This window comes from Somniosus microcephalus, chromosome 4, assembly GCF_052327205.1.
Source record: "Somniosus microcephalus isolate GS21.2 chromosome 4, FLI_Smic_1.0, whole genome shotgun sequence".
Lineage (NCBI taxonomy): Eukaryota > Metazoa > Chordata > Chondrichthyes > Squaliformes > Somniosidae > Somniosus > Somniosus microcephalus.
The window spans coordinates 156,137,804-156,164,856 of record NC_140990.1 but is presented as its reverse complement, the minus strand read 5'-3'; the positions used below and the strand labels follow the sequence as shown (position 1 = coordinate 156,164,856).

General features: G+C 48.2%; 1 protein-coding gene across 2 annotated transcripts in view; it reads left to right on the top strand.

Moving 5' to 3' along the window:
• The window catches only part of trpm2 (transient receptor potential cation channel, subfamily M, member 2), a 337,017-nt gene that overhangs the window by 216,990 nt on the left and 92,974 nt on the right, over positions 1 to 27,053 (top strand). For both annotated transcript variants that reach the window (XR_015078103.1, XM_085985384.1), the window contains exon 20: positions 26,044 to 26,176. Coding sequence is in view for 1 of the 2 variants with exons in the window: in XM_085985384.1 (XP_085841510.1) it covers positions 26,044 to 26,176 (133 nt within the window). In the remaining variant the exon portion in view is untranslated. The remainder of the gene's footprint in view (positions 1 to 26,043; positions 26,177 to 27,053) is intronic.

Sequence of the window (27,053 nt, the reverse complement as noted above, 5' to 3'; positions counted from 1 at the left end):
CCCTCTTACCTCTCTCACAGTCCTGTATAGGGAGCTCTCTCTAACCTCTCTCATAGTCCTGTATCTGGACATCCCTCTAACCTCTCTCACAGTCCTGTATCTGGAGATCTCCCTTACCTCTCACAGTCCTGTATCTGGAGATCCCTCTAACCTCTCTCACAGTCCTGTATCTGGAGATCCCTCTAACCTCTCTCAGAGTCCTGTATCTGGAGATCCCTCTAACCTCTCTCACAGTCCTGTTTTGGGAGATCTCTCTAACCTCTCTCACAACCCTGTATCTGGAGATCCCTCTAACCTCTCTCACAGTCCTGTATCTGGAGATCCCTCTAACCTCTCTCAAAGTCCTGTTTTGGGAGATGTCTCTAACCTCTCTCACAATCCTGTTTTGGGAGATCTCTCTAACCTCTCTCACAATCCTGTATATGCAGATCTCTCTAACCTCTCTCTCAGTCGTGTATCTGGAGATCTCTCTAACCTCTCACACAGTCTTGTATCTGGAGATCTCTCTAACCTCTCACACAGTCCTGTATCTGGATATCTCTCTAAGCTCTCTCACTGTTGTGTATCTGGAGTTCTCTCTAACCTCTCTCATAGTCCTGTATCTGCAGATCCCTCTAACCTCTCTCACAGTCCTGTATCCTGGAGATCCCTCTAACCTCTCTCACAGTCCCGTATCTGGAGATCCCTCTAACTTCTCTCACAGTCCTTTATCCTGGCGATCTCTCTAACCTCTCTCATAGTCCTGTATCCTGGCGATCCCTCTAACCACTCTCACAGTCCTGTTTCGGGAGATCTCTCTAACCTCTCTCACAGTCCTGTATCTGGAGAACTCTCTAACCTCTGTCATAGTCCTGTATCCTGGAGATCTCTCTAACCTCTCTCACAGTCCTGTATCTGGAGATCTCTCTAACCTCTCTCACAGTCCTATATCTGGAGATCCCTCTAACCTCTCTCATAGTCCTGTATCCTGGAGATCTCTCTAACCTCTCTCACAGCCCTATATCTGGAGATCCCTCTAACCTCTCTCACAGTCCTGCATTTGGAGATCCCTCTTACCTCTCAGTGCTCAATCTGGAGATCGCACTAAACTCTCTCACAGTCCTGCATCAGGAGATCCCTCTAACCTATCTCACAGTCCTGTATCTGGACATCCCGCTAACCTCTCACAGTCCCATATCCTGGAGATCCCTTTAGCCTCTCTCACAGTCCTGTATCAGGAGATCCCTCTAACCTATCTCACAGTCCTGTATCTGGACATCCCTCTAACCTCTCTCACAGTCCTGTATCAGGAGATCTCTCTAACCTCTCTCACACTCCTGTATCTGGAGATCCCTCTAACCTCTCTCACAGTCCTTTATCCTGGAGATCCCTCGAACCTATCTCACCGTCCTGTATCCTGGAGATCTCTCTAACCTCTCTCACAGTCCTGTATCTGGAGTTCTCTCTAACCTCTCTCATAGTCCTGTATCGGCAGATCCCTCTAACATCTTTCACAGTCCTGCATCTGGAGAACTCTCTAATCTCTCTCACAGTCCTTTATCCTGGAGACCTCTCTAAGCTCTCGCACAGTGCTGTATCTGGCGTTCCCTCGAACCCCTCTCGCAGTCCTGTATCCGGAGATCCCTCTAACCTCTGACACAGTCCTGTATCTGGAGATCCCTCTAACCTCTGACACAGTCCTGTATCTGGAGATCCCTCTAACCTCTCTCACAGTCCTGTATCTGTAGGTCTCTCTTACCTCACTCACAGTCCTGTATCCTGGAGATCTCTCGAAGCCCTCTCACAGTCCTGTTTCTGGAGAGCTCTCTAACCTCTCACAGTCCTGTATCTGGAGATCCCTCTAACCTCTCTCACAGTCCTGTATCTGGGGATCCCTCTAACCTCTCTCACAGTCCTGTATCTGGAGCTGCCTCTAACCTCTCTCACAGTCCTGTTTCCTGGAGATCCCTCTTACCTCTCTCACAGTCCTGTTTTGGCAGATCTCTCTAACCTCTCTCACAATCCTGTATATGGAGATCTCTCTAACCTCTCTCACAGTCGAGTATCTGGAGACCTCTCTAACCTCTCACACAGTCTTGTATCTGAAGATCTCTCTAACCTCTCCACAGTCCTGTATCTGGAGATCTCTCTAAGCTCTCTCACAGTCGTGTATCTGGAGTTCTCTCTAACCTCTCTCATAGCCCTGTATCTGCAGATCCCTCTAACCTCTTTCACAGTCCTGTATATGGAGAGCTCTCTAATGTCTCTCACAGTCCTGTATCCTGGAGATCTCTCTAACCTCTGTCACAGTTCTGAATCTGGATATCCCTCTAACCTCTCAGTCCTAAATGTGGAGATCACACTCCTGTATCCTGGAGATCTCTCCAACCTCTCTCACAGTCCTGTATCCTGGAGATCCCTCTAACCTTTCACAGTCCTATACCTGGAGATCCCTCTAACCTCTCTCACAGTCCCGTATCTGGAGATCACTCTAACTTCTCTCACATTCCTTTATCCTGGAGATCTCTCTAACCTCTCTCATAGTCCTGTATCCTGGCGATCCCTCTAAACTCTCTCACAGTCCTGTTTTGGGAGATCTCTCTAACCTCTCTCACAGTCCTGTATCTGGAGATCTCTCTAACCTCTCTCATAGTCCTGTATCCTGGAGATCTCTCTAACCTCTCTCACAGTCCTGTATCTGGAAATCCCTCTAACCTCTGTCACAGTCCTGCATTTGGAGATCCCTCTAACCTCTCAGTCCTGAATCTGGAGATCCCTCTAACCTCTCTCACAGTTCCGTACCCTGGAGATCCCTCTAACCTATCTCACATTCCCATATCTGGAGATCGCTCTAACCTCTCTCACAGTCATATATCCTGGAGATCTCTCTAACCTCTCTCACAGTCCTGTATCTGGAGATCTCTCAAAGCTCTCTCACAGTCCTGTATCCTGGAGATCTCTCGAAGCTCTCTCATCGTCCTGTATCGGCAGATCTCTCTAACCTCTCTCACAGTCCTGTACCCTGGAGATCCCTGTAACCTCTCTCACAGTCCTGTATCTGGAGATCCCTCTAACCTCTCTCACAGTCCTGTTTCCTGGAGATCCCTCTTACCTCTCTCACAGTCCTGTATAGGGAGCTCTCTCTAACCTCTCTCATAGTCCTGTATCTGGACATCCCTCTAACCTCTCTCACAGTCCTGTATCTGGAGATCTCCCTTACCTCTCACAGTCCTGTATCTGGAGATCCCTCTAACCTCTCTCACAGTCCTGTATCTGGAGATCCCTCTAACCTCTCTCACAGTCCTGTATCTGGAGATCCCTCTAACCTCTCTCACAGTCCTGTTTTGGGAGATCTCTCTAACCTCTCTCACAACCCTGTATCTGGAGATCCCTCTAACCTCTCTCACAGTCCTGTATCTGGAGATCCCTCTAACCTCTCTCAAAGTCCTGTTTTGGGAGATGTCTCTAACCTCTCTCACAATCCTGTTTTGGGAGATCTCTCTAACCTCTCTCACAATCCTGTATATGCAGATCTCTCTAACCTCTCTCTCAGTCGTGTATCTGGAGATCCCTCTTACCTCTCTCACAGTCCTGTTTTGGGAGATCTCTCTAACCTCTCTCACAATCCTGTATATGCAGATCTCTCTAACCTCTCTCTCAGTCGTGTATCTGGAGATCTCTCTAACCTCTCACACAGTCTTGTATCTGGAGATCTCTCTAACCTCTCACACAGTCCTGTATCTGGATATCTCTCTAAGCTCTCTCACTGTTGTGTATCTGGAGTTCTCTCTAACCTCTCTCATAGTCCTGTATCTGCAGATCCCTCTAACCTCTTTCACAGTCTTGTATATGGAGAGCTCTCTAATTTCTCTCACAGTCCTGTATCCTGGAGATCCCTCTAACCTCTCTCACAGTCCCGTATCTGGAGATCCCTCTAACTTCTCTCACAGTCCTTTATCCTGGCGATCTCTCTAACCTCTCTCATAGTCCTGTATCCTGGCGATCCCTCTAACCACTCTCACAGTCCTGTTTCGGGAGATCTCTCTAACCTCTCTCACAGTCCTGTATCTGGAGAACTCTCTAACCTCTGTCATAGTCCTATATCTGGAGATCCCTCTAACCTATCTCATAGTCCTGTATCCTGGAGATCTCTCTAACCTCTCTCACAGCCCTATATCTGGAGATCCCTCGAACCTCTCTCACAGTCCTATATCTGGAGATCCCTCTAACCTCTCTCATAGTCCTGTATCCTGGAGATCTCTCTAACCTCTCTCACAGTCCTGTATCTGGAGATCTCTCTAACCTCTCTCACAGCCCTATATCTGGAGATCCCTCTAACCTCTCTCACAGTCCTGCATTTGGAGATCCCTCTTACCTCTCAGTGCTCAATCTGGAGATCGCACTAAACTCTCTCACAGTCCTGCATCAGGAGATCCCTCTAACCTATCTCACAGTCCTGTATCTGGACATCCCGCTAACCTCTCACAGTCCCATATCCTGGAGATCCCTTTAGCCTCTCTCACAGTCCTGTATCAGGAGATCCCTCTAACCTATCTCACAGTCCTGTATCTGGACATCCCTCTAACCTCTCTCACAGTCCTTTATCCTGGAGATCCCTCGAACCTATCTCACCGTCCTGTATCGGGAGATCTCTCTAACCTCTCTCACAGTCCTGTATCCTGGAGATCTCTCTAACCTCTCTCACAGTCCTGTATCTGGAGATCTCTCTAACCTCTCTCACAGTCCTGTATCAGGAGATCTCTCTAACCTCTCTCACACTCCTGTATCTGGAGATCCCTCTAACCTCTCTCACAGTCCTTTATCCTGGAGATCCCTCGAACCTATCTCACCGTCCTGTATCGGGAGATCTCTCTAACCTCTCTCACAGTCCTGTATCCTGGAGATCTCTCTAACCTCTCTCACAGTCCTGTATCTGGAGTTCTCTCTAACCTCTCTCATAGTCCTGTATCGGCAGATCCCTCTAACATCTTTCACAGTCCTGCATCTGGAGAACTCTCTAATCTCTCTCACAGTCCTTTATCCTGGAGACCTCTCTAAGCTCTCGCACAGTGCTGTATCTGGCGTTCCCTCGAACCCCTCTCGCAGTCCTGTATCCGGAGATCCCTCTAACCTCTGACACAGTCCTGTATCTGGAGATCCCTCTAACCTCTGACACAGTCCTGTATCTGGAGATCCCTCTAACCTCTCTCACAGTCCTGTATCTGTAGGTCTCTCTTACCTCACTCACAGTCCTGTATCCTGGAGATCTCTCGAAGCCCTCTCACAGTCCTGTTTCTGGAGAGCTCTCTAATCTCTCTCAGCCCTGTATCCTGGAGATCCCTCTAACCTCTCTCACAGTCCTGCATCAGGAGATCCCTCTAACCTTTCTCACAGTCCTGTATCTGGAGATCTCTCTAAGCATTCTCACAGTCCTGTATCCTGGCGCTCTCTCTAAGCTCTCTCACAGTCCTGTATCCTGGAGATCCCTCTAACCTCTCACAGTCCCGTATCCTGGTGATCCCTCTAACCTCTCACACAGTCCCGTATCTGGAGATCCCTCTAACATCTCTCACCGTCCTGTATCAGGAGATCTCTCTAAGCTCTCTCACAGTCCTGCATCTGGAGATCTCTCTAACCTCTCTCACAGTCCTGTATCTGGAGATCTCTCCAAGCTCTCTCACAGTCCTGTATCTGGAGATCTCTCTAACCTCTCTCACAGTCCAGTATCCTGGAGATCTCTCTAACCTCTCTCACAGTCCTGTATCTGGAGTTCTCTCTAACCTCTCTCATAGTCCTGTATCTGCAGATCCCTCTAACCTCTTTCATAGTCCTGTATCCTGGAGATCTCTCGAAGCCCTCTCACAGTCCTGTATCTGCAGATCTCTCTAACCTCTCTCACCATCCTGTATCCTGGAGATATCTCTAACCTCTCTCATAGGTCTGTATCCTGGAGATCCCTCTAACCTCTCTCACAGTCCTGTATCTGGAGATCTCTCTAACCTCTCTGACCGTCCTGTATCCTGGAGATGTCTCTAACCTCTCTCACACAGTCCTGTATCTGGAGATCTCTCTAACCTCTCACACAGCCCTGTATCTGGCGTTCCCTCGAACCTATGTCACAATCCTGTATTTGGAGATCCCTCTAACCTCTCAGTCCTGAATCTGGAGATCCCTCTAACCTCTCTCACAGTCCCGTACCCTGGAGATCCCTCTAACCTATCTCACATTCCCATATCTGGAGATCGCTCTAACCTCTCTCACAGTCATATATCCTGGAGATCTCTCTAACCTCTCTCACAGTCCTGTATCTGGAGATCTCTCAAAGCTCTTCCACAGTCCTGTGTCCTGGAGATCTCTCGAAGCCCTCTCACAGTCCTGTATCCTGGAGATCTCTCAAAGCTCTCTCACAGTCCTGTATCTGGAGATCCATCTAACCTCTCTCACAGTCCTGTTTCCTGGAGATCCCTCTTACCTCTCTCACAGTCCTGTATCGGGAGCTCTCTCTAACCTCTCTCATAATCCTGTATCGGGAGATCTCTCTAACCTCTCTCACAGTCCTGTATCTGGAGATCCCTCTAACCTCTCTCACAGTCCTGTATCTGGAGATCTCTCTTTCCTCTCTCACAGCCCTGTATCTGGAGTTCCCTCTAACCTCTCACAGTCCTGTTTCCTGGAGATCCCTCTTACCTCTCTCACAGTCCTGTTTTGGGAGATCTCTCTAACCTCTCTCACAATCCTGTATCTGGAGCTCTCTCTAACCTCTCTCACAGTCCTGTATCTGGAGATCTCTCTAAGCTGTCTCACAGTCCTGTATCTGGAGACCCCTCTAACCTCTGTCACAGTTCTGTTTCTGGATATCCCTCTAACCTCTCAGTCCTGAATCTGGAGATCACACTCCTGTATCCTGGAGATCTCTCCAACCTCTCTCACAGTTCTGTATCCTGGAGATCCCTCTAACCTCTCACAGTCTCGTATCCTGGAGATCCCTCTAACCTCTCTCACAGTCCCGTATCTGGAGATCCCTCTAACTTCCCTCACATTCCTTTATCCGGGAGATCTCTCTAACCTCTCTCATAGTCCTGTATCCTGGCGATCCCTCTAACCTCTCTCACAGTCCTGTTTCGGGAGGTCTCTCTAACCTCTCTCACAGTCCTATATCTGGAGATCCCTCTAACCTCTCTCACAGTCCTATATCTGGAGATCCCTCTAACCTCTCTCACAGTCCTGTATCTGGAGCTCCCTGTAACCTTTGTCACAGTCCTGCATTTGGAGATCCCTCTAACCTCTCAGTGCTCAATTTGGAGATCGCACTAAACTTTCTCACAGTCCTGCATCAGGAGATCCCTCTAACCTATCTCACAGACCTGTATCTGGACATCCCGCTAACCTCTCACAGTCCCATATCCTGGAGATCCCTTTAGCCTCTCTCACAGTCCTGTATCCTGGAGGTCTCTCGAAGCTCTCTCACAATCCTGTATCCTGGAGATTTCTCTAACCTCTCACAGTCCTTTATCCTGGAGATCCCTCAAACCTCTCTCACAGTGCTGTATCTGGAGATCCCTCTAACCTCTCTCACAGTCCTGTTTCCTGGAGCTCCCTCTAACCTCCCTCACAATCCTGTATCTGGAGATCTCTCTCACCTCTCTCACAGTCCTTTATCCTGGAAGTCTCTCTAACCTTTCTCACGTCCTGTATCTGGAGTTCTCTCTAACCTCTCTCATAGTCCTGTATCTGCAGATCCCTCTAACCTCTTTCATAGTCCTGTATCCTGGGGATCTCTCGAAGCCCTCTCACAGTCCTGTATCTGGAGATCTCTCTAACCTCTCTCACGGTCCTGTATCTGGAGATCTCTCTAACCTCTCTCACAGTCCTGTATCTGGAGCTCTCTCTAAGCTCTCTCATAGTTCTGTATCCTGGAGATCCCTCTAACCTCTCTCACCGTCCTGTATCAGGAGATCTCTCTAAGCTCTCTCACAGTCCTGTATGTGGAGATCTCTCTAACCTCTCTCACAGTCCTGTATCTGGAGATCCCTCTAACCTCTCTCACAGTCCTGTATCTGGAGATCCCTCTAACCTCTCTCACAGTCCTGTATCAGGAGATCTCGCTAACCTCTCTCACAGTCCTGTATCTGGAGATCCCTCTAACCTCTCTCACAGTCCTGTATCTGGAGATCCCTCTAACCTCTCTCACAGTCCTGTATCAGGAGATCTCGCTAACCTCTCTCACAGTCCTTTATCCTGGAGATCCCTCTAAACTTTGTCACAGTCCTGTATCCTGGAGATCTCTCTAAGCTCTCTCACAGTCCATTATCCTGGAGATCTCTCTAACCTCTCTCACAGTTCTGTATCTGGAGTTCTCTCTAACCTCTCTCATAGTCCTGTATCTGCAGATCCCTCTAACCTCTTTCATGGTCCTGTATCCTGGAGATCTCTCGAAGCCCTCTCACAGTCCTGTATCTGGAGATCTCTCTAACCTCTCTCACCGTCCTGTATCCTGGAGATATCTCTAACCTCTCTCATAGTTCTGTATCCTGGAGATCCCTCTAACCTCTCTCACAGTCCTGTATCTGGAGATCTCTTCAACCTCTCTCACCGTCCTGTATCCTGGAGATGACTCTAACCTCTCTCACACAGTCCTGTATCTGGAGATCTCTCTAACCTCTCACACAGCGCTGTATCTGGCGTTCCCTCGAACCTATGTCACAATCCTATATATGGAGATACCTCTAACCTCTCAGTCCTGAATCTGGAGATCCCTCGAACCTCTCTCACAGTCCCGTACCCTGGAGATCTCTCTAACCTATCTCACATTCCCATATCTGGAGATCGCTCTAACCTCTCTCACAATCATATATCCTGGAGATCTCTCTAACCTCTCTCACAGTCCTGTATCTGGAGATCTCTCGAAGCTCTCTCACAGTCCTGTATCCTGGAGATCTCTCGAAGCTCTCTCACAGTCCTGTATCCTGGAGATCTCTCTAACCTCTCACAGTCCTTTATCCTGGAGATCCCTCTAACCTCTCTCACAGTCCTGTTCCCTGGAGATCTCTCTTAGCTCTCTCATCGTCCTGTATCGGGAGATCTCTCTAACCTCTCTCACAGCCCTGTACCCTGGAGATCCCTGTAACCTCTCTCACAGTCCTCTATCTGGAGATCCCTCTAACCTCTCTCACAGTCCTGTATCTGGAAATCTCTCTTACCTCTCACAGTCCTGTATCTGGAGATCCCTCTAACCTCTCTCACAGTCCTGTATCTGGAGATCCCTCTAACCTCTCTCACAATCCTGTATCTGGAGATCTCTCTAACCTCTCTCACAGCCCTATATCTGGAGATCCCTCTAACCTCTCTCACAGCCCTGTACCCTGGAGATCCCTCTAACCTCTCTCACAGTCCTGTATCTGGAGATCCCTCTAACCTCTCTCATAGTCCTGTATCTGGAGATCCCTCTAACCTCTCTCACAATCCTGTATCTGGAGATCTCTCTAACCTCTCTCACAGTCCTGTATCTGGAGATCCCTCTAACCTCTCTCACAGTCCTGTATCTGGAGATCCCTCTAACCTCTCTCACAGTCCTGTATCTGGAGATCCCTCTAACCTCTCTCACAATCCTGTATCTGGAGATCTCTCTAACCTCTCTCACAGCCCTATATCTGGAGATCTCTCTAACCTCTCTCACAGCCCTATATCTGGAGATCTCTCTAACCTCTGTCACAGCCCTATATTTGGAGATCCCTCTAACTTCTCAGTGCTCAATCTGGAGATCGCACTAAACTCTCTCACAGTCCTGCATCAGGAGATCCCTCTAACCTATCTCACAGTCCTGTATCTGGACATCCCTCTAACCTCTCACAGTCCCATATCCTGGAGATCCCTTTAGCCTCTCTCACAGTCCTGTATCGGGAGATCTCTCTAACCTCTCTCCCGCTCCTGTATCTGGAGATCCCTCTAACCTCGCTCACTGTCTTTTATCCTGGAGATCCCTCTAACCTATCTCACCATCCTGTATCGGGAGATCTCTCTAACCTCGCTCACTGTCCTGTATCCTGGAGATCTCTCTAACCTCTCTCACAGTCCTGTATCTGGAGTTCTCTCTAACCTCTCTCATAGTCCTGTATCGGCAGATCCCTCTAACCTCTCTCACAGTCCTGTATCCTGGAGATCTCTCGAAGCTCTCTCACAATCCTGTATCCTGGAGATCTCTCTAACCTCTCACAGTCCTTTATCCTGGAGATCCCTCTAACCTCTCTCACAGTGCTGTATCTGGAGATCCCTCTAACCGCTCTCACAGTCCTATTTCCTGGAGATCTCATTACCTCTCTCACAGTCCTGTATCCTGGAGATCTCTCGAAGCTCTCTCACAATCCTGTATCCTGGAGATCTCTCTAACCTCTCACAGTCCTTTATCCTGGAGATCCCTCTAACCTCTCTCACAGTCCTGTATCGGGAGATCCCTCTAACCTCTCTCACAGTCCTGTATCTGGAGATCCCTCTAACCTCTCTCACAGTCCTGTTTCCTGTAGCTCCCTCTTACCGCTCTCACAGTCCTGTATTTGGAGATCTCTGTAAACTCTCACACAGCCCTGTATCTGGAGATCTCTCTCACCTCTCTCACAGTCCTTTATCCTGGAAATCTCTCTAACCTTTCTCACAGTCCTGTATCTGCAGATCCCTCTAACCTCTTTCATCGTCCTGTATCCTGGAGATCTCTCGAAGCCCTCTCACAGTCCGGTATCTGGAGATCTCTCTAACCTCTCTCATGGTCCTGTATCTGGAGATCTCTGTAACCTCTCTCACAGTCCTGTATCTGGAGATCTCTCTAAGCTCTCTCATAGTTCTGTATCCTGGAGATCCCTCTAACCTCTCTCACCGTCCTGTATCAGGAGACCTCGCTAAGCTCTCTCACGGTCCTGGATCTGGAGATCTTTCTAACCTCTCTCACAGTCCTGTATCTGGAGATCTCTCTAAGCTGTCTCACAGTCCTGTATGTGTAGATCCCTCTAACCTCTCTCACGGTCCTGTATCAGGAGATCTCGCTAACCTCTCTCACAGTCCTTTATCCTGGAGATCCCTCTAAACTTTGTCACAGTCCTGTATCCTGGAGATCTCTCTAAGCTCTCTCACAGTCCATTATCCTGGAGATCTCTCTAACCTCTCTCACAGTCCTGTATCTGGAGTTCTCTCTAACCTCTCTCATAGTCCTGTATCTGCAGATCCCTCTAACCTCTTTCATAGTCCTGTATCCTGGAGATCTCTCGAAGCCCTCTCACAGTCCTGTATCTGGAGATCTCTCTAACCTCTCTCACCGTCCTGTATCCTGGAGATATCTCTAACCTCTCTCATAGTTCTGTATGCTGGAGATCCCTCTAACCTCTCTCACAGTCCTGTGTCTGGAGATCTCTCTAACCTCTCTCACACAGTCCTGTATCTGGAGATCTCTCTAACCTCTCACACAGCCCTGTATCTGGCGTTCCCTCGAACCTATGTCACAATCCTGTATTTGGAGATCCCTCTAACCTCTCTCACAGTCGCGTACCCTGGAGATCCCTCTAACCTATCTCACATTCCCATATCTGGAGATCGCTCTAACCTCTCTCACAGTCATATATCCTGGAGATCTCTCTCACCTCTCTCACAGTCCTGTATCTGGAGATCTCTCGAAGCTCTCTCACAGTCCTGTATCTGGAGATCTCTCGAAGCTCTCTCACAGTCCTGTATCCTGGAGATCTCTCGAAGCTCTCTCACAGTCCTGTATCCTGGAGATCTCTCGAAGCTCTCTGGCAGTCCTGTATCCTGGAGATCTCTCTAACCTCTCTCACACAGTCCTGTATCTGGAGATCCCTCTAACCTCTCTCACAGCGCTGTATCTGGCGTTCCCTCGAACCTATGTCACAATCCTGTATTTGGAGATCACTCTAACCTCTCAGTCCTGAATCTGGAGATCCCTCTAACCTCTCTCACAGTCCCGTACCCTGGAGATCCCTCTAACCTATCTCACATTCCCATATCTGGAGATCGCTCTAACCTCTCTCACAGTCCTGTATCCTGGAGATCTCTCGAAGCTCTCTCACAGTCCTGTATCCTGGGGATCTCTCTAGCCTCTCACAGTCCTTTATCCTGGAGATCCCTCTAACCTCTCTCACAGTCCTGTATCTGGAGATGCCTCTAACCTCTCTCACAGTCCTGTTTTGGGAGATCTCTCTAACCTCTCTCACAATCCTGTATATGGAGATCTCTCTAACCTCTCTCAAAGTCCTGTTTTGGGAGATGTCTCTAACCTCTCTCACAATCCTGTGTATGCAGATCTCTCTAACCTCTCTCACAGTCGTGTATCTGGAGATCTCTCTAACCTCTCACATAGTCTTGTATCTGAAGATCTCTCTAACCTCTCTCACAGTCCTTTATCCTGGAGATCGCTCTAACCTTTCTCACAGTCCTGTATCTGGAGATCTCTCTAAGCTGTCTCACAGTCCTGTATCTGGAGTTCTCTCTAACCTCTCTCACAGTCCTGTATCTGCAGATCCCTCTAACCTCTTTCACAGTCTTGTATATGGAGAGCTCTCTAATCTCTCTCACAGTCCTGTATCCTGGAGATCCCTCTAACCTCTCTCACAGTCCTGTATCTGGAGATCCCTCTAACTTCTCTCACAGTCCTTTATCCTGGAGATCCCTCTCACCTCTCTCACACTCCTGTTTCGGGAGATCCCTCTAACCTCTCTCACGGTCCTGTATCGGGAGATCTCTCTAACCTCTCTCACAGTCCTGTATCTGGAGAACTCTCTAACCTCTCTCACAGTCCTTTATCCTGGAGATCCCTCTCACCTCTCTCACACTCCTGTTTCGGGAGATCCCTCTAACCTCTCTCACGGTCCTGTATCGGGAGATCTCTCTAACCTCTCCCACAGCCCTATATCTGGAGATCCCTCTAACCTCTCTCACAGTCCTGTATCTGGAGCTCCCTCTAACCTTTGTCACAGTCCTGCATTTGGAGATTCCTCTAACCTCTCAGTGCTCAATTTGGAGATCGCACTAAACTTTCTCACAGTCCTGCATCAGGAGATCCCTCTAACCTATCTCACAGTCCTGTATCTGGACATCCCTCTAACCTCTCACAGTCCCATATCCTGGAGATCCCTTTAGCCTCTCTCACAGTCCTGTATCCTGGAGGTCTCTCGAAGCTCTCTCACAATCCTGTATCCTGGAGATCTCTCTAACCTCTCACAGTCCTTTATCCTGGAGATCCCTCAAACCTCTCTCACAGTGCTGTATCTGGAGATCCCTCTAACCTCTCTCACAGTCCTTTATCCTGGAAGTCTCTCTAACCTTTCTCACGTCCTGTATCTGGAGTTCTCTCTAACCTCTCTCATAGTCCTGTATCTGCAGATCCCTCTAACCTCTTTCATAGTCCTGTATCCTGGGGATCTCTCGAAGCCCTCTCACAGTCCTGTATCTGGAGATCTCTCTAACCTCTCTCACGGTCCTGTATCTGGAGATCTCTCTAACCTCTCTCACAGTCCTGTATCTGGAGATCTCTCTAAGCTCTCTCACAGTTCTGTATGTGGAGATCTCTCTAACCTCTCTCACAGTCCTGTATCTGGAGATCCCTCTAACCTCTCTCACAGTCCTGTATCTGGAGATCCCTCTAACCTCTCTCACAGTCCTGTATCAGGAGATCTCGCTAACCTCTCTCACAGTCCTGTATCTGGAGATCCCTCTAACCTCTCTCACAGTCCTGTATCTGGAGATCCCTCTAACCTCTCTCACAGTCCTGTATCAGGAGATCTCGCTAACCTCTCTCACAGTCCTTTATCCTGGAGATCCCTCTAAACTTTGTCACAGTCCTGTATCCTGGAGATCTCTCTAAGCTCTCTCACAGTCCATTATCCTGGAGATCTCTCTAACCTCTCTCACAGTTCTGTATCTGGAGTTCTCTCTAACCTCTCTCATAGTCCTGTATCTGCAGATCCCTCCAACCTCTTTCATAGTCCTGTATCCTGGAGATCTCTCGAAGCCCTCTCACAGTCCTGTATCTGGAGATCTCTCTAACCTCTCTCACCGTCCTGTATCCTGGAGATATCTCTAACCTCTCTCATAGTTCTGTATCCTGGAGATCTCTTCAACCTCTCTCACCGTCCTGTATCCTGGAGATGACTCTAACCTCTCTCACACAGTCCTGTATCTGGAGATCTCTCTAACCTCTCACACAGCGCTGTATCTGGCGTTCCCTCGAACCTATGTCACACTCCTATATATGGAGATACCTCTAACCTCTCAGTCCTGAATCTGGAGATCCCTCGAACCTCTCTCACAGTCCCGTACCCTGGAGATCCCTCTAACCTATCTCACATTCCCATATCTGGAGATCGCTCTAACCTCTCTCACAATCATATATCCTGGAGATCTCTCTCACCTCTCTCACAGTCCTGTATCTGGAGATCTCTCGAAGCTCTCTCACAGTCCTGTATCCTGGAGATCTCTCGAAGCTCTCTCACAGTCCTGTATCCTGGAGATCTCTCTAACCTCTCACAGTCCTTTATCCTGGAGATCCCTCTAACCTCTCTCACAGTCCTGTTCCCTGGAGATCTCTCTTAGCTCTCTCATCGTCCTGTATCGGGAGATCTCTCTAACCTCTCTCACAGCCCTGTACCCTGGAGATCCCTGTAACCTCTCTCACAGTCCTGTATCTGGAGATCTCTCTAACCTCTCTCACAATCCTGTATCTGGAGATCTCTCTAACCTCTCTCACAGCCCTATATCTGGAGATCCCTCTAACCTCTCTCACAGTCCTGTAACTGGAGCTCCCTCTAACCTCTGTCACAGTCCTGCATTTGGAGATCCCTCTAACCTCTCTCACAGCCCTATATCTGGAGATCTCTCTAACCTCTGTCACAGCCCTATATTTGGAGATCCCTCTAACCTCTCAGTGCTCAATCTGGAGATCGCACTAAACTCTCTCACAGTCCTGCATCAGGAGATCCCTCTAACCTATCTCACAGTCCTGTATCTGGACATCCCTCTAACCTCTCACAGTCCCATATCCTGGAGATCCCTTTAGCCTCTCTCACAGTCCTGTATCGGGAGATCTATCTAACCTCTCTCCCGCTCCTGTATCTGGAGATCCCTCTAACCTCACTCACTGTCTTTTATCCTGGAGATCCCTCTAACCTTTCTCACCATCCTGTATCGGGAGATCTCTCTAACCTCTCTCACTGTCCTGTATCCTGGAGATCTCTCTAACCTCTCTCACAGTCCTGTATCTGGAGATCTCTCGAAGCTCTCTCATAGTCCTGTATCGGCAGATCCCTCTAACCTCTCTCACAGTCCTGTATCCTGGAGATCTCTCGAAGCTCTCTCACAATCCTGTATCCTGGAGATCTCTCTAACCTCTCACAGTCCTTTATCCTGGAGATCCCTCTAACCTCTCTCACAGTGCTGTATCTGGAGATCCCTCTAACCGCTCTCACAGTCCTGTTTCCTGGAGATCTCATTACCTCTCTCACAGTCCTGTATCGGGAGATCCCTCTAACCTCTCTCACAGTCCTGTATCTGGAGATCCCTCTAACCTCTCTCACAGTCCTGTTTCCTGGAGCTCCCTCTTACCTCTCTCACAGTCCTGTATTTGGAGATCTCTGTAACCTCTCACACAGCCCTGTATCTGGAGATCTCTCTCACCTCTCTCACAGTCCTTTATCCTGGAAATCTCTCTAACCTTTCTCACAGTCCTGTATCTGCAGATCCCTCTAACCTCTTTCATAGTCCTGTATCCTGGAGATCTCTCGAAGCCCTCTCACAGTCCTGTATCTGGAGATCTCTCTAACCTCTCTCACGGTCCGGTATCTGGAGATCTCTGTAACCTCTCTCACAGTCCTGTATCTGGAGATCTCTCTAAGCTCTCTCATAGTTCTGTATCCTGGAGATCCCTCTAACCTCTCTCACCGTCCTGTATCAGGAGACCTCGCTAAGCTCTCTCACGGTCCTGGATCTGGAGATCTTTCTAACCTCTCTCACAGTCCTGTATCTGGAGATCTCTCTAAGCTGTCTCACAGTCCTGTATGTGTAGATCCCTCTAACCTCTCTCACAGTCCTGTATCAGGAGATCTCGCTAACCTCTCTCACAGTCCTTTATCCTGGAGATCCCTCTAAACTTTGTCACAGTCCTGTATCCTGGAGATCTCTCTAAGCTCTCTCACAGTCCATTATCCTGGAGATCTCTCTAACCTCTCTCACAGTCCTGTATCTGGAGTTCTCTCTAACCTCTCTCATAGTCCTGTATCTGCAGATCCCTCTAACCTCTTTCATAGTCCTGTATCCTGGAGATCTCTCGAAGCCCTCTCACAGTCCTGTATCTGGAGATCTCTCTAACCTCTCTCACCGTCCTGTATCCTGGAGATATCTCTAACCTCTCTCATAGTTCTGTATGCTGGAGATCCCTCTAACCTCTCTCACAGTCCTGTGTCTGGAGATCTCTCTAACCTCTCTCACACAGTCCTGTATCTGGAGATCTCTCTAACCTCTCACACAGCCCTGTATCTGGCGTTCCCTCGAACCTATGTCACAATCCTGTATTTGGAGATCCCTCTAACCTCTCAGTCCTGAATCTGGAGATCCCTCTAACCTCTCTCACAGTCGCGTACCCTGGAGATCCCTCTAACCTATCTCACATTCCCATATCTGGAGATCGCTCTAACCTCTCTCACAGTCATATATCCTGGAGATCTCTCTAACCTCTCTCACAGTCCTGTATCTGGAGATCTCTCGAAGCTCTCTCACAGTCCTGTATCTGGAGATCTCTCGAAGCTCTCTCACAGTCCTGTATCCTGGAGATCTCTCGAAGCTCTCTGACAGTCCTGTATCCTGGAGATCTCTCTAACCTCTCTCACACAGTCCTGTATCTGGAGATCCCTCTAACCTCTCTCACAGCGCTGTATCTGGCGTTCCCTCGAACCTATGTCACAATCCTGTATTTGGAGATCACTCTAACCTCTCAGTCCTGAATCTGGAGATCCCTCTAACCTCTCTCACAGTCCCGTACCCTGGAGATCCCTCTAACCTATCTCACATTCCCATATCTGGAGATCGCTCTAACCTCTCTCACAGTCCTGTATCCTGGAGATCTCTCGAAGCTCTCTCACAGTCCTGTATCCTGGAGATCTCTCTAGCCTCTCACAGTCCTTTATCCTGGAGATCCCTCTAACCTCTCTCACAGTCCTGTATCTGGAGATGCCTCTAACCTCTCTCACAGTCCTGTTTTGGGAGATCTCTCTAACCTCTCTCACAGTCCTGTTTTGGGAGATCTCTCTAACCTCTCTCACAATCCTGTATATGGAGATCTCTCTAACCTCTCTCAAAGTCCTGTTTTGGGTGATGTCTCTAACCTCTCTCACAATCCTGTATATGCAGATCTCTCTAACCTCTCTCACAGTCGTGTATCTGGAGATCTCTCTAACCTCTCACATAGTCTTGTATCAGAAGATCTCTCTAACCTCTCTCACAGTCCTTTATCCTGGAGATCGCTCTAACCTTTCTCACAGTCCTGTATCTGGAGATCTCTCTAAGCTGTCTCACAGTCCTGTATCTGGAGTTCTCTCTAACCTCTCTCACAGTCCTGTATCTGCAGATCCCTCTAACCTCTTTCACAGTCTTGTATATGGAGAGCTCTCTAATCTCTCTCACAGTCCCGTATCTGGAGATCCCTCTAACTTCTCTCACAGTCCTTTATCCTGGAGATCCCTCTCACCTCTCTCACACTCCTGTTTCGGGAGATCCCTCTAACCTCTCTCACGGTCCTGTATCGGGAGATCTCTCTAACCTCTCTCACAGTCCTGTATCTGGAGAACTCTCTAACCTCTCTCACAGTCCAATATCTGGAGATCCCTCTAACCTCTCTCACAGTCCTGTTTCGGGAGGTCTCTCTAACCTCTCTCACAGTCCTATATCTGGAGATCCCTCTAACCTCTCTCACAGTCCTGTAACTGGAGCTCCCTCTAACCTCTCTCACAGTCCTGCATTTGGAGATCCCTCTAACCTCTCAGTGCTCAATCTGGAGATCCCTCTAACCTCTCTCACAGTCCTGTAACTGGAGCTCCCTCTAACCTCTGTCACAGTCCTGCATTTGGAGATCCCTCTAACCTCTCAGTGCTCAATCTGCAGATCGCACTAAACTCTCTCACAATCCTGCATCAGGAGATCCCTCTAACCTATCTCACAGTCCTGTATCTGGACATTCCTCTAACCTCTCACAGTCCCATATCCTGGAGATCCTTTTAGCCTCTCTCACAGTCCTGTATCGGGAGATCTCTCTAACCTCTCTCCCGCTCCTGTATCTGGAGATCCCTCTAACCTCTCTCACAGTCCTTTATCCTGGAGATCCCTCTAACCTATCTCACCGTCCTGTATCGGGAGATCTCTCTAACCTCTCTCACAGTCCTGTATCCTGGAGATCTCTCTAACCTCTCTCACAGTCCTGTATCTGGAGTTCTCTCTAACCTCTCTCATAGTCCTGTATCGGCAGATCCCTCTAACATCTTTCACAGTCCTGTATCTGGAGAGCTCTCTAATCTCTCTCACAGTCCTTTATCCTGGAGATCTCTCTAAGCTCTCGCACAGTCCTGTATCTGGCGTTCCCTCGAACCCCTCTCGCAGTCCTGTATCCGGAGATCCCTCTAACCTCTGTCACAGTCATTTATTTGGAGATCCCTCTAACCTCTGACACAGTCCTGTATCTGGAGATCCCTCTAACCTCTCTCACAGTCCTGTATCTGGAGATCCCTCTAACCTCTGTCACAGTCATTTATTTGGAGATCCCTCTAACCTCTGACACAGTCCTGTATCGGGAGATCTCTCCAACCTCTCTCACAGTCCTGTATCCTGGAGATCTCTCGAAGCCCTCTCACAGTCCTGTTTCTGGAGAGCTCTCTAATCTCTCTCAGCCCTGTATCCTGGAGATCCCTCTAACCTCTTTCACAGTCCTTCATTTGGAGATCCATCTAACTTCTCAGTCCTGCATCTGGAGATCTCACTAACCTCTCTCACAGTCCTGTATTTGGAGATCCCTCTAACCTCTTTCACAGTCCTGCATTTGGAGATCCATCTAACTTCTCAGTCCTGCATCTGGAGATCTCACTAACCTCTTTCACAGTCCTGCATTTGGAGATCCATCTAACCTCTCAGTCCTGCATCTGGAGATCACACTAACCTCTCTCACAGTCCTGTATCTGTAGGTCTCTCTTACCTCACTCACACTCCTGTATCTAGAGATCCCTTTAACCTCTCCCACAGTCCTTTATCCTGGAGATCTCTCTGAGCTCTTGCACAGCCCTGTATCTGGAGATCTCTCTAACCTATCTCACAGTCCTGTATCTGGACATCCCGCTAACCTCTCACAGTCCCATATCCTGGAGATCCCTTTAGCTTCTCTCACAGTCCTGTATCGGGAGATCTCTCTAACCTCTGTCCCGCTCCTGTATCTGGAGATCCCTCTAACCTCTCTCACCGTCCTGTATTGGGAGATCTCTCTAACCTCTCTCACAGTCCTGTATCCTGGAGTTCTCTCTAACCTCTCTCATAGGCCTGTATCGGCAGATCCCTCTAACCTCTTTCACAGTCATGTATCTGGAGAGCTCTCTAATCTCTCCCACAGTCCTTTATCCTGGAGATCTCTCTAAGCTCTCGCACAGTCCTGTATCTGGCGTTCCCTCGAACCCCTCTCGCAGTCCTGTATCCGGAGATCCCTCTAACCTCTGTCACAGTCCTTTATTTGGAGATCCCTCTAACCTCTGACACAGCCCTGTATCTGGAGATCCCTCTAACCTCTCTCACAGTCCTGTATCTGGAGGTCCCTCTTACCTCACTCACAGTCCTGTATCGGGAGATCTCTCCAACCTCTTTCACAGTCCTGTATCTGTAGGTCCCTCGAACCCCTCTCGCAGTCCTGTATCCGGAGATCCCTCTAACCTCTGTCACAGTCCTTTATTTGGAGATCCCTCTAACCTCTGACACAGCCCTGTATCTGGAGATCCCTCTAACCTCTCTCACAGTCCTGTATCTGGAGGTCCCTCTTACCTCACTCACAGTCCTGTATCTGGAGGTCCCTCTTACCTCACTCACAGTCCTGTATCGGGAGATCTCTCTGACCTCTCTCACAGTCCTGTATCTGTAGGTCTCTCTTACCTCACTCACAGTCCTGTATCCTGGAGATCTCTCGAAGCCCTCTCACAGTCCTGTTTCTGGAGAGCTCTCTAATCTCTCTCAGCCCTGTATCCTGGAGATCCCTCTAACCTCTCTCACAGTCCTGCATCAGGAGATCCCTCTAACCTCTCAGTCCTGCATCTGGAGATCTCACTAACCTCTCTCACAGTCCTGTATCATGGAGATGATTCTGACCTCTCATACAGCCCTGTATTTGGAGATCCCTCTAACCTCTCAGTCCTGAATCTGGAGATCACACTAACCTCTCTCACAGTCGCGTACCCTGGAGATCCCTCTAACCTCTCTCACAGTCCTGTATCTGGATATCTCTCTAACCTCTCTCACAGTCCTGTATTCTGGAGATCCCTCTAACCTCTCTCACCGTCCTGTATCGGGAGATCTCTCTAACCTCTCTCACAGTCCTGTATTCTGGAGATCCCTCTAACCTCTCTCACAATCCTGTATCGGGAGATCCCTCTAACCTTTCTCACAGTCCTGTATTCTGGAGATCCCTCTAACCTCTCTCACAGTCCTGTATCTGGAGTTCTCTCTAACCTCTCTCATAGTCCTGTATCGGCAGATCCCTCTAACATCTTTCACAGTCATGTATCTGGAGAGCTCTCTAATCTCTCCCACAGTCCTTTATCCTGGAGATCTCTCTAAGCTCTCGCACAGTCCTGTATCTGGCGTTCCCTCGAACCCCTCTCGCAGTCCTGTATCCGGAGATCCCTCTAACCTCTGTCACAGTCATTTATTTGGAGATCCCTCTAACCTCTGACACAGTCCTGTATCTGGAGATCCCTCTAACCTCTCTCACAGTCCTGTATCTGGAGATCCCTCTAACCTCTCTCACAGTCCTGTATCTGGAGATCCCTCTAACCTCTGTCACAGTCATTTATTTGGAGATCCCTCTAACCTCTCTCACAGTCCTGTATCTGTAGGTCCCTCTTACCTCACTCACAGTCCTGTATCCTGGAGATCTCTCGAAGCCCTCTCACAGTCCTGTTTCTGGAGAGCTCTCTAATCTCTCTCAGCCCTGTATCCTGGAGATCCCTCTGACCTCTCTCTCAGTCCTGCATCTGGAGATCACACTAACCTCTCTCACAGTCCTGTATCATGGAGATGATTCTGACCTCTCTCACAGTCCTGCATTTGGAGATCCCTCTAACCTCTCAGTCCTGAATCTGGAGATCTCTCTAACCTCTCTCACAGTCCTGTATCTGGAGATCTCTCTAACCTTTCTCACAGTCCTGTATTCTGGAGATCCCTCTAACCTCTCTCACAGTCCTATATCTGGAGATCCCTCTAACCTCTCTCACAGTCCCGTATCCTGGAGATCCCTCTAACCTCTCTCACAGTCCCATATCTGGAGATTCCTCTAACCTCTCTCACGGTCCTGTATCTGGAGATCCATCTAACCCCTGTCACAGTCCTGCATTTGGAGATCCCTCCAACCTCTCAGTCCTGTATCTGGACATCCCTCTAACCTCTCTCACAGTCCCGTATCCTGGAGAACCCTTTAACCTCTCTCACAGTCCTGTATCGGGAGATCTCTCTAACCTCTCTCACACTCCTGTATCTAGAGATTCCTTTAACCTCTCCCACAGTCCTTTATCCTGGAGATCTCTCTAAGCTCTTGCACAGTCCTGTATCTGGAGATCTCTCTAACCTGTCACACATCCCTGTATCTGGCATTCCTTCGAACCTCTCTCGCAGTCCTGTATCCGGAGATCCCTCTAACCTCTGTCACAGTCCTTTATTTGGAGATCCCTCTAACCTCTGACACAGCCCTGTATCTGGAGCTCCCTCTAATCTCTCTCACAGTCCTGTATCTGGAGATCCCTGTAACCTCTCACAGTCGTGTATCTTGGAGATCTCTCTAACCTCTCTCACAGTCCTGTATCTGGAGATCCCTCTTACCTCACTCACAGTCCTGTATCGGGAGTTCTCTCCAACCTCTCTCACAGTCCTGTATCTGCAGATCCCTCTAACCTCTTTCACTCTCCTGTATCCTGGAGATCTCTCGAAGCTCTCTCACAGTCCTGTTTCTGGAGATCTCTCTAACTTCTCTCACCATCCTGTATCCTAGAGATCCCTCTAACCTCTCTCACACAGTGGTGTAACCTGGAGATCCTCTAACCTCTCAGTCCTGTATCTGGGGATCGCTCTAACCTCTTTCATAGTCCTGTATCTGGAGATCCCTCTAACCTGTCTTAGTCCTGTATCCTGGAGATCCCTCTAACCTCTCTCACACAGTGCTGTATCTGGAGAGGTCCTTTAATCCCTCTCTTGCATTTCTTTTTTGAGAATTTCCCTCTAAGCCCACTTTTTTTTTGCTCCTGGGCACAATATGGAGAAAGCTTTTTGTCTGATTGTTGATTCCTCTCTCCCCTTCAATATCTCTGCTCTTCCATTGTAACTTTTCTTGCCACTCTCCTTTGGATTTTATTGATAAAAGTAGCATGACATTTCTCTGAACTCGCTTCTCTCTTTGACCTTTGAAGCTCCTAATACTGTGTTCTGTCCCACATTCTCACTTCTCACAGTGAATACTCTGTTTTACACACTAACTTCTAAACTGTGCAACTCCTTACTTGGGACTCTCTTCATTAGCATGGAGAAGGTTAATTGGACATTCTGATTAGAGTTGCTCAAAAAGGAAGAGTGGGTTTTAATGAGGTGAATTGCGGAAAATTATTTCCATTGGTCAATGAATCGGTAACTGGAGGGCATCAATGTAGTAATGCAAAGAGTCGGGTTTTTATGTGGGGAGCAGGGCAGCAATTGTGCGAAGCATCGTAGACTGGGAGTGTGCTGATTAATCCTAATTATTCACTCACAGTCACTTGTCGTGCTTTTAGCTCATTGGGGGAAAAATTTGTTAGCAACCATTTTGGTCACTAACATCGCCTGGACGCTAAATTTAGCGCCTGGCGAAAAATAGCGCCTGTAAAGTCTGTGGGTTGTTTAGTTAATTAATACACAGACTACCAGAGTAACTTAAAACAGGACTTTACTATTCGAAGGTCAGGGCGAATCTGCCCAATAAATCCTGACACAACACTTATATACTGGTGTGGTCACCGTCGGTATTACAGTATACAGAAGCCAAACAAAGTAGTGCCACACCTAAAATAGTTCTCTTAAAGGTGAACGGTTACATACAATAGTTCTCTTAAAGGTAGACGGGTACATACACTACAGCGCCGGCGATCACTAAATTCAGTTTCAGTGCCCCAAGAGGGAGGTGGAGCTAATTCAAGCGCTCCACTTCCTTCTTAGAGCGATAACCCCGATAATCAGGGCGGTGCGTTACGCAGCGCTACCTACTGGACAACGTAGCGCTGCCACGTGGAAGGGCTCTGCCCCTCATTAAAGGGGAGGGCCCAGGCCCACAACTCTGCGGGGCCCTATCTGGACCACCGGGGTGCAGGGTGCCGTGCCAGCAGCCCGGCACTCGAGGAGTGCCAGGCTGCCAGATCGCAGCACGGACCCCGTGTTCAAAGACGCAACAGGCCGCGACAAGTAAGTCGGCTGATTTTTTATCCCCCACCTGCCACCTCCACTTTAGTTAGCGCCCCGCAAGCCTCCTGCCGCTCCATTCCCGCCCCCTGAATCGGTCGCTGTCATTGCCTGGCGCAGATTCAGGGGACGCTGGCCAATTTTGTAAGCGGGCCAAAAACAGGGCCTGCACACGGTGATGATGTCGTGATCGCCTGTGCACCGAAGTGGGGTGCTACCGGTTACTGCTGCCGCTAAACTCATGCTGAATTTTTCGGGAGTTGTTAGCGGCGCCGCGCCCGGGCAAAAAGTCGTTTATGCCCCGTTAGTGCTCCCTGAGGTGCTAACTGGAGGCGCAAATGTACCATATTTCTAGTCCATAAAAATTTACTCGATGCTATGACCCACTTTGTGAAGGTGGAAGAAAATGTCTGTGGAGACACAGGATAGATGTGATCGGTAGAATCACCCACGGAATGTTTCCTCGTTTGTTGACCAGGCCTCGCTATCGGGGCCAGTGAGGATACTTGGGACTGCGGTCGGGAATTTTCCTCGGAGTTGCTCCCACTCCGCTGGCGTAACTTTGCTGGGAGTGTGGAGGGAAATCGAGATTCATCTCCGGCAAAGTTGGAATGGGAGCGGTTAGCAGAAAATTCCAGGCCTGTAGGGAGCCAGGACTCGCCCATGAGAGTAATCTACACTGCAGGAGTATTTAGATTAAGGGGAGGGGTATCTTCGGCCTTTATCAATCCAAATACTCATTACGAGCAAAGCCAATTTTTATACATTTCTCTCATCCCATCTACGTAAAAGTCCACACAATTCTGCATCATATAATTATGACTCTGCATAAGGAGAATTTAATTGACTTGTTCCTTATCAATAACTTTAGTTTTCTTTAGTTAACAAGCTTTTCTCCATAGTACAACTCCCCTACTTTTTTATCTTATTGATAATTTCGCTCTTGTTATATAATTGCTATTCCACCAAGTGAAACTTTTAATTATAAGTCTAGCTTTGATTCAGTATAATTTCATACCAGTCAATTTCCTGCTTCTATAGAAACCCCAATTTGAAAGGGTGATTTATACCCAGAATTTTTCCTTTGCAGAACTAACTGTTTCTGACACAATGTTATCAAATGATTCAATGGCAGTCTTTCATTCAACTGCTTATTACTTCATCTTGAAACTGGCCATTGCTGCAGGATCAGCCCTGGTCCAATAGCCCAGAGCTACTTTGAATGGACTTCAACCACCCTGCATAAAAGGCAAAGGCTAAGGGTTAACATTACTACAATATAAAGAAAAATCAATCGCAGTATAACTTTCGAAGACTAGGAGATTATGATTGATCTTTCCCTTACACTTCTTCACACAAAGGGTCGCGGAAACCTGGAACTCTTCCCCCAAATGGCTGTGGATGCTGGGGGTCAGTTGAAATTTGCAATACTGAGATCGATTAATTTATTTTGGGTAAGAGTATTAAGGGATTTGGAGCAAAGATGGGTAAACTGAGTTGAGGTAAAAATCAGCCATGATCTAATTGAATGCCGGAGCACGCTTGAGGGGCTGCATCGCCTACTCGTGTTCCTTTGTATTGGGAATGTATCCCAAGGTTTCCTCCATGAACACAGACACAAGGGAGTTGTCCAGGATGTCCTCCACTTGACCTTCAAGGTTCTACTGTTTCGCGTTCTTTAAGTATATTTATAAAATCCTTTCACATTATGAGGTATAACCCCCACAGTCTTAACCTCACTTCTATTCACTAGTTTCTGAGCCTCCTTTGCCTGATTCCTGCAGCCTTCCCTGATCTTGATCTGCTGGTAGATTATTACTTCCCTCATTGCCTACATCAGTACTGCCTTCCTCTGCTACACTTGCCCACTGGGATATATGCAGTGTTTTCCCAGTCACACGTTCCTGGAGATGTCAATTTACCATTCATACTCTCCCCTTCTAACAATAGGCTCCAGCCCAGCAGTCGTAGATCGCTCCTCACCCTCATAACCCTCCCACCATCCTCCCTCCTAAAGTTCAATCTCTCCTTCCTTTTTGCACTTTTAGCTTAGGCCCCAAAATTCCTGAGGTCGGAGAGGGTGACAAGACAGATTTCCATCCAGAAGGGCACGAAATTTTGGCAGAACATGGTTCCACCAGGATTCCACTAATTTTAGACTGGCCCTTTCAATTCCAGTGAGGAGGAGCTGTAGGTTATGGGTAGGTACACATGGGCGACTTTGTGACCCTGTCGCACTGTGAAGTGGGTTATAGGTAGGTAGGCCTGGAGGTCTCTGTTCCCTGTCGTTGTGTGAGGTGGATTATGGGAAAGGGGTCCATTCTACATGTAATATTTTGAAAATGTTTGTACTTTCAGGTGTTTTCCTTCAACATTCTACCAGGGAAGGGTCATTTTGTGCCTGGATTTCATCATTTACTGTCTCAGAGTGATGCATATTTTTACTGTTAGCAAAACTCTCGGGCCAAAAATCATCATGGTGCAAATGATGGTAAGGTGTTGCTGTACGGTGTGCGTGTGTGTTTATGTATGTCATACATGTGTGCTCACATGCTGCGTTGCATGCTGTACCTAAACATGAGCGCATTTGTGTGTTGTGTGCTGTGTGCACATGTTGCATGCATGTGCTGTGTGTGCATGCTGTGCATGTGTATGTGCTGTGTATGTGTGTACTGTGCATGTCCATTCTGTCTGTATTGTGAGGGAAGGAAGGAGGCAATGAGAAAAAGAGGAAAGTGGGAATGATTCAGCGAAGGAAGGAAAAGAGAGAATGAGAGAAATAAGGAAGGAAAGAGGGAAGTAGAGAGGGGATAAGAAAAATGGAATGAGAGAGGGGGAATGATAGAGAGGGGGAATGATAGAGAGGTAATGGAAGAAAGAGGGAGAGAGAATGGGAAGGAAAGGGGGAATGAGAAAGGAGAAATTGAAGATTGGGAAAGAAGAAATCAGAAACGGAGTGAGGGAATGAGAAAGGAGGAAAGAGGGTAAAAGAACTATGAGGAAACAGAGAATGAGAGAGACAAAGAGAGGGAATGTGGAATAAGGAGTAGAGTAGGGGTGAGGGGATTGAAAGAAACAAAAGAGATGGTTTCAGAGAAAGAGGGAATAAGAAACAGGGAATGGGAGAGAGGTAAGGGCAAAGAAAAGGAGAGAGAAATAAACAGTGAAGGGCAGAGAGGAGGAACGAGAGAAAAGGGGAGGGAAAGGGAAATGAGGCAGGGAGAGAGGAGGAATGAGAGAAAAGGGGAGGGAAAGGGAAATGAGGCAGGGAGAGAGGAGGAATGAGAGAGAGAATTCAGATTTGAAGTAAATAGTTAAAAACAAATGATGTCGGAAGTCAAATTGATGTTTAATGTTTGTTGCATGGT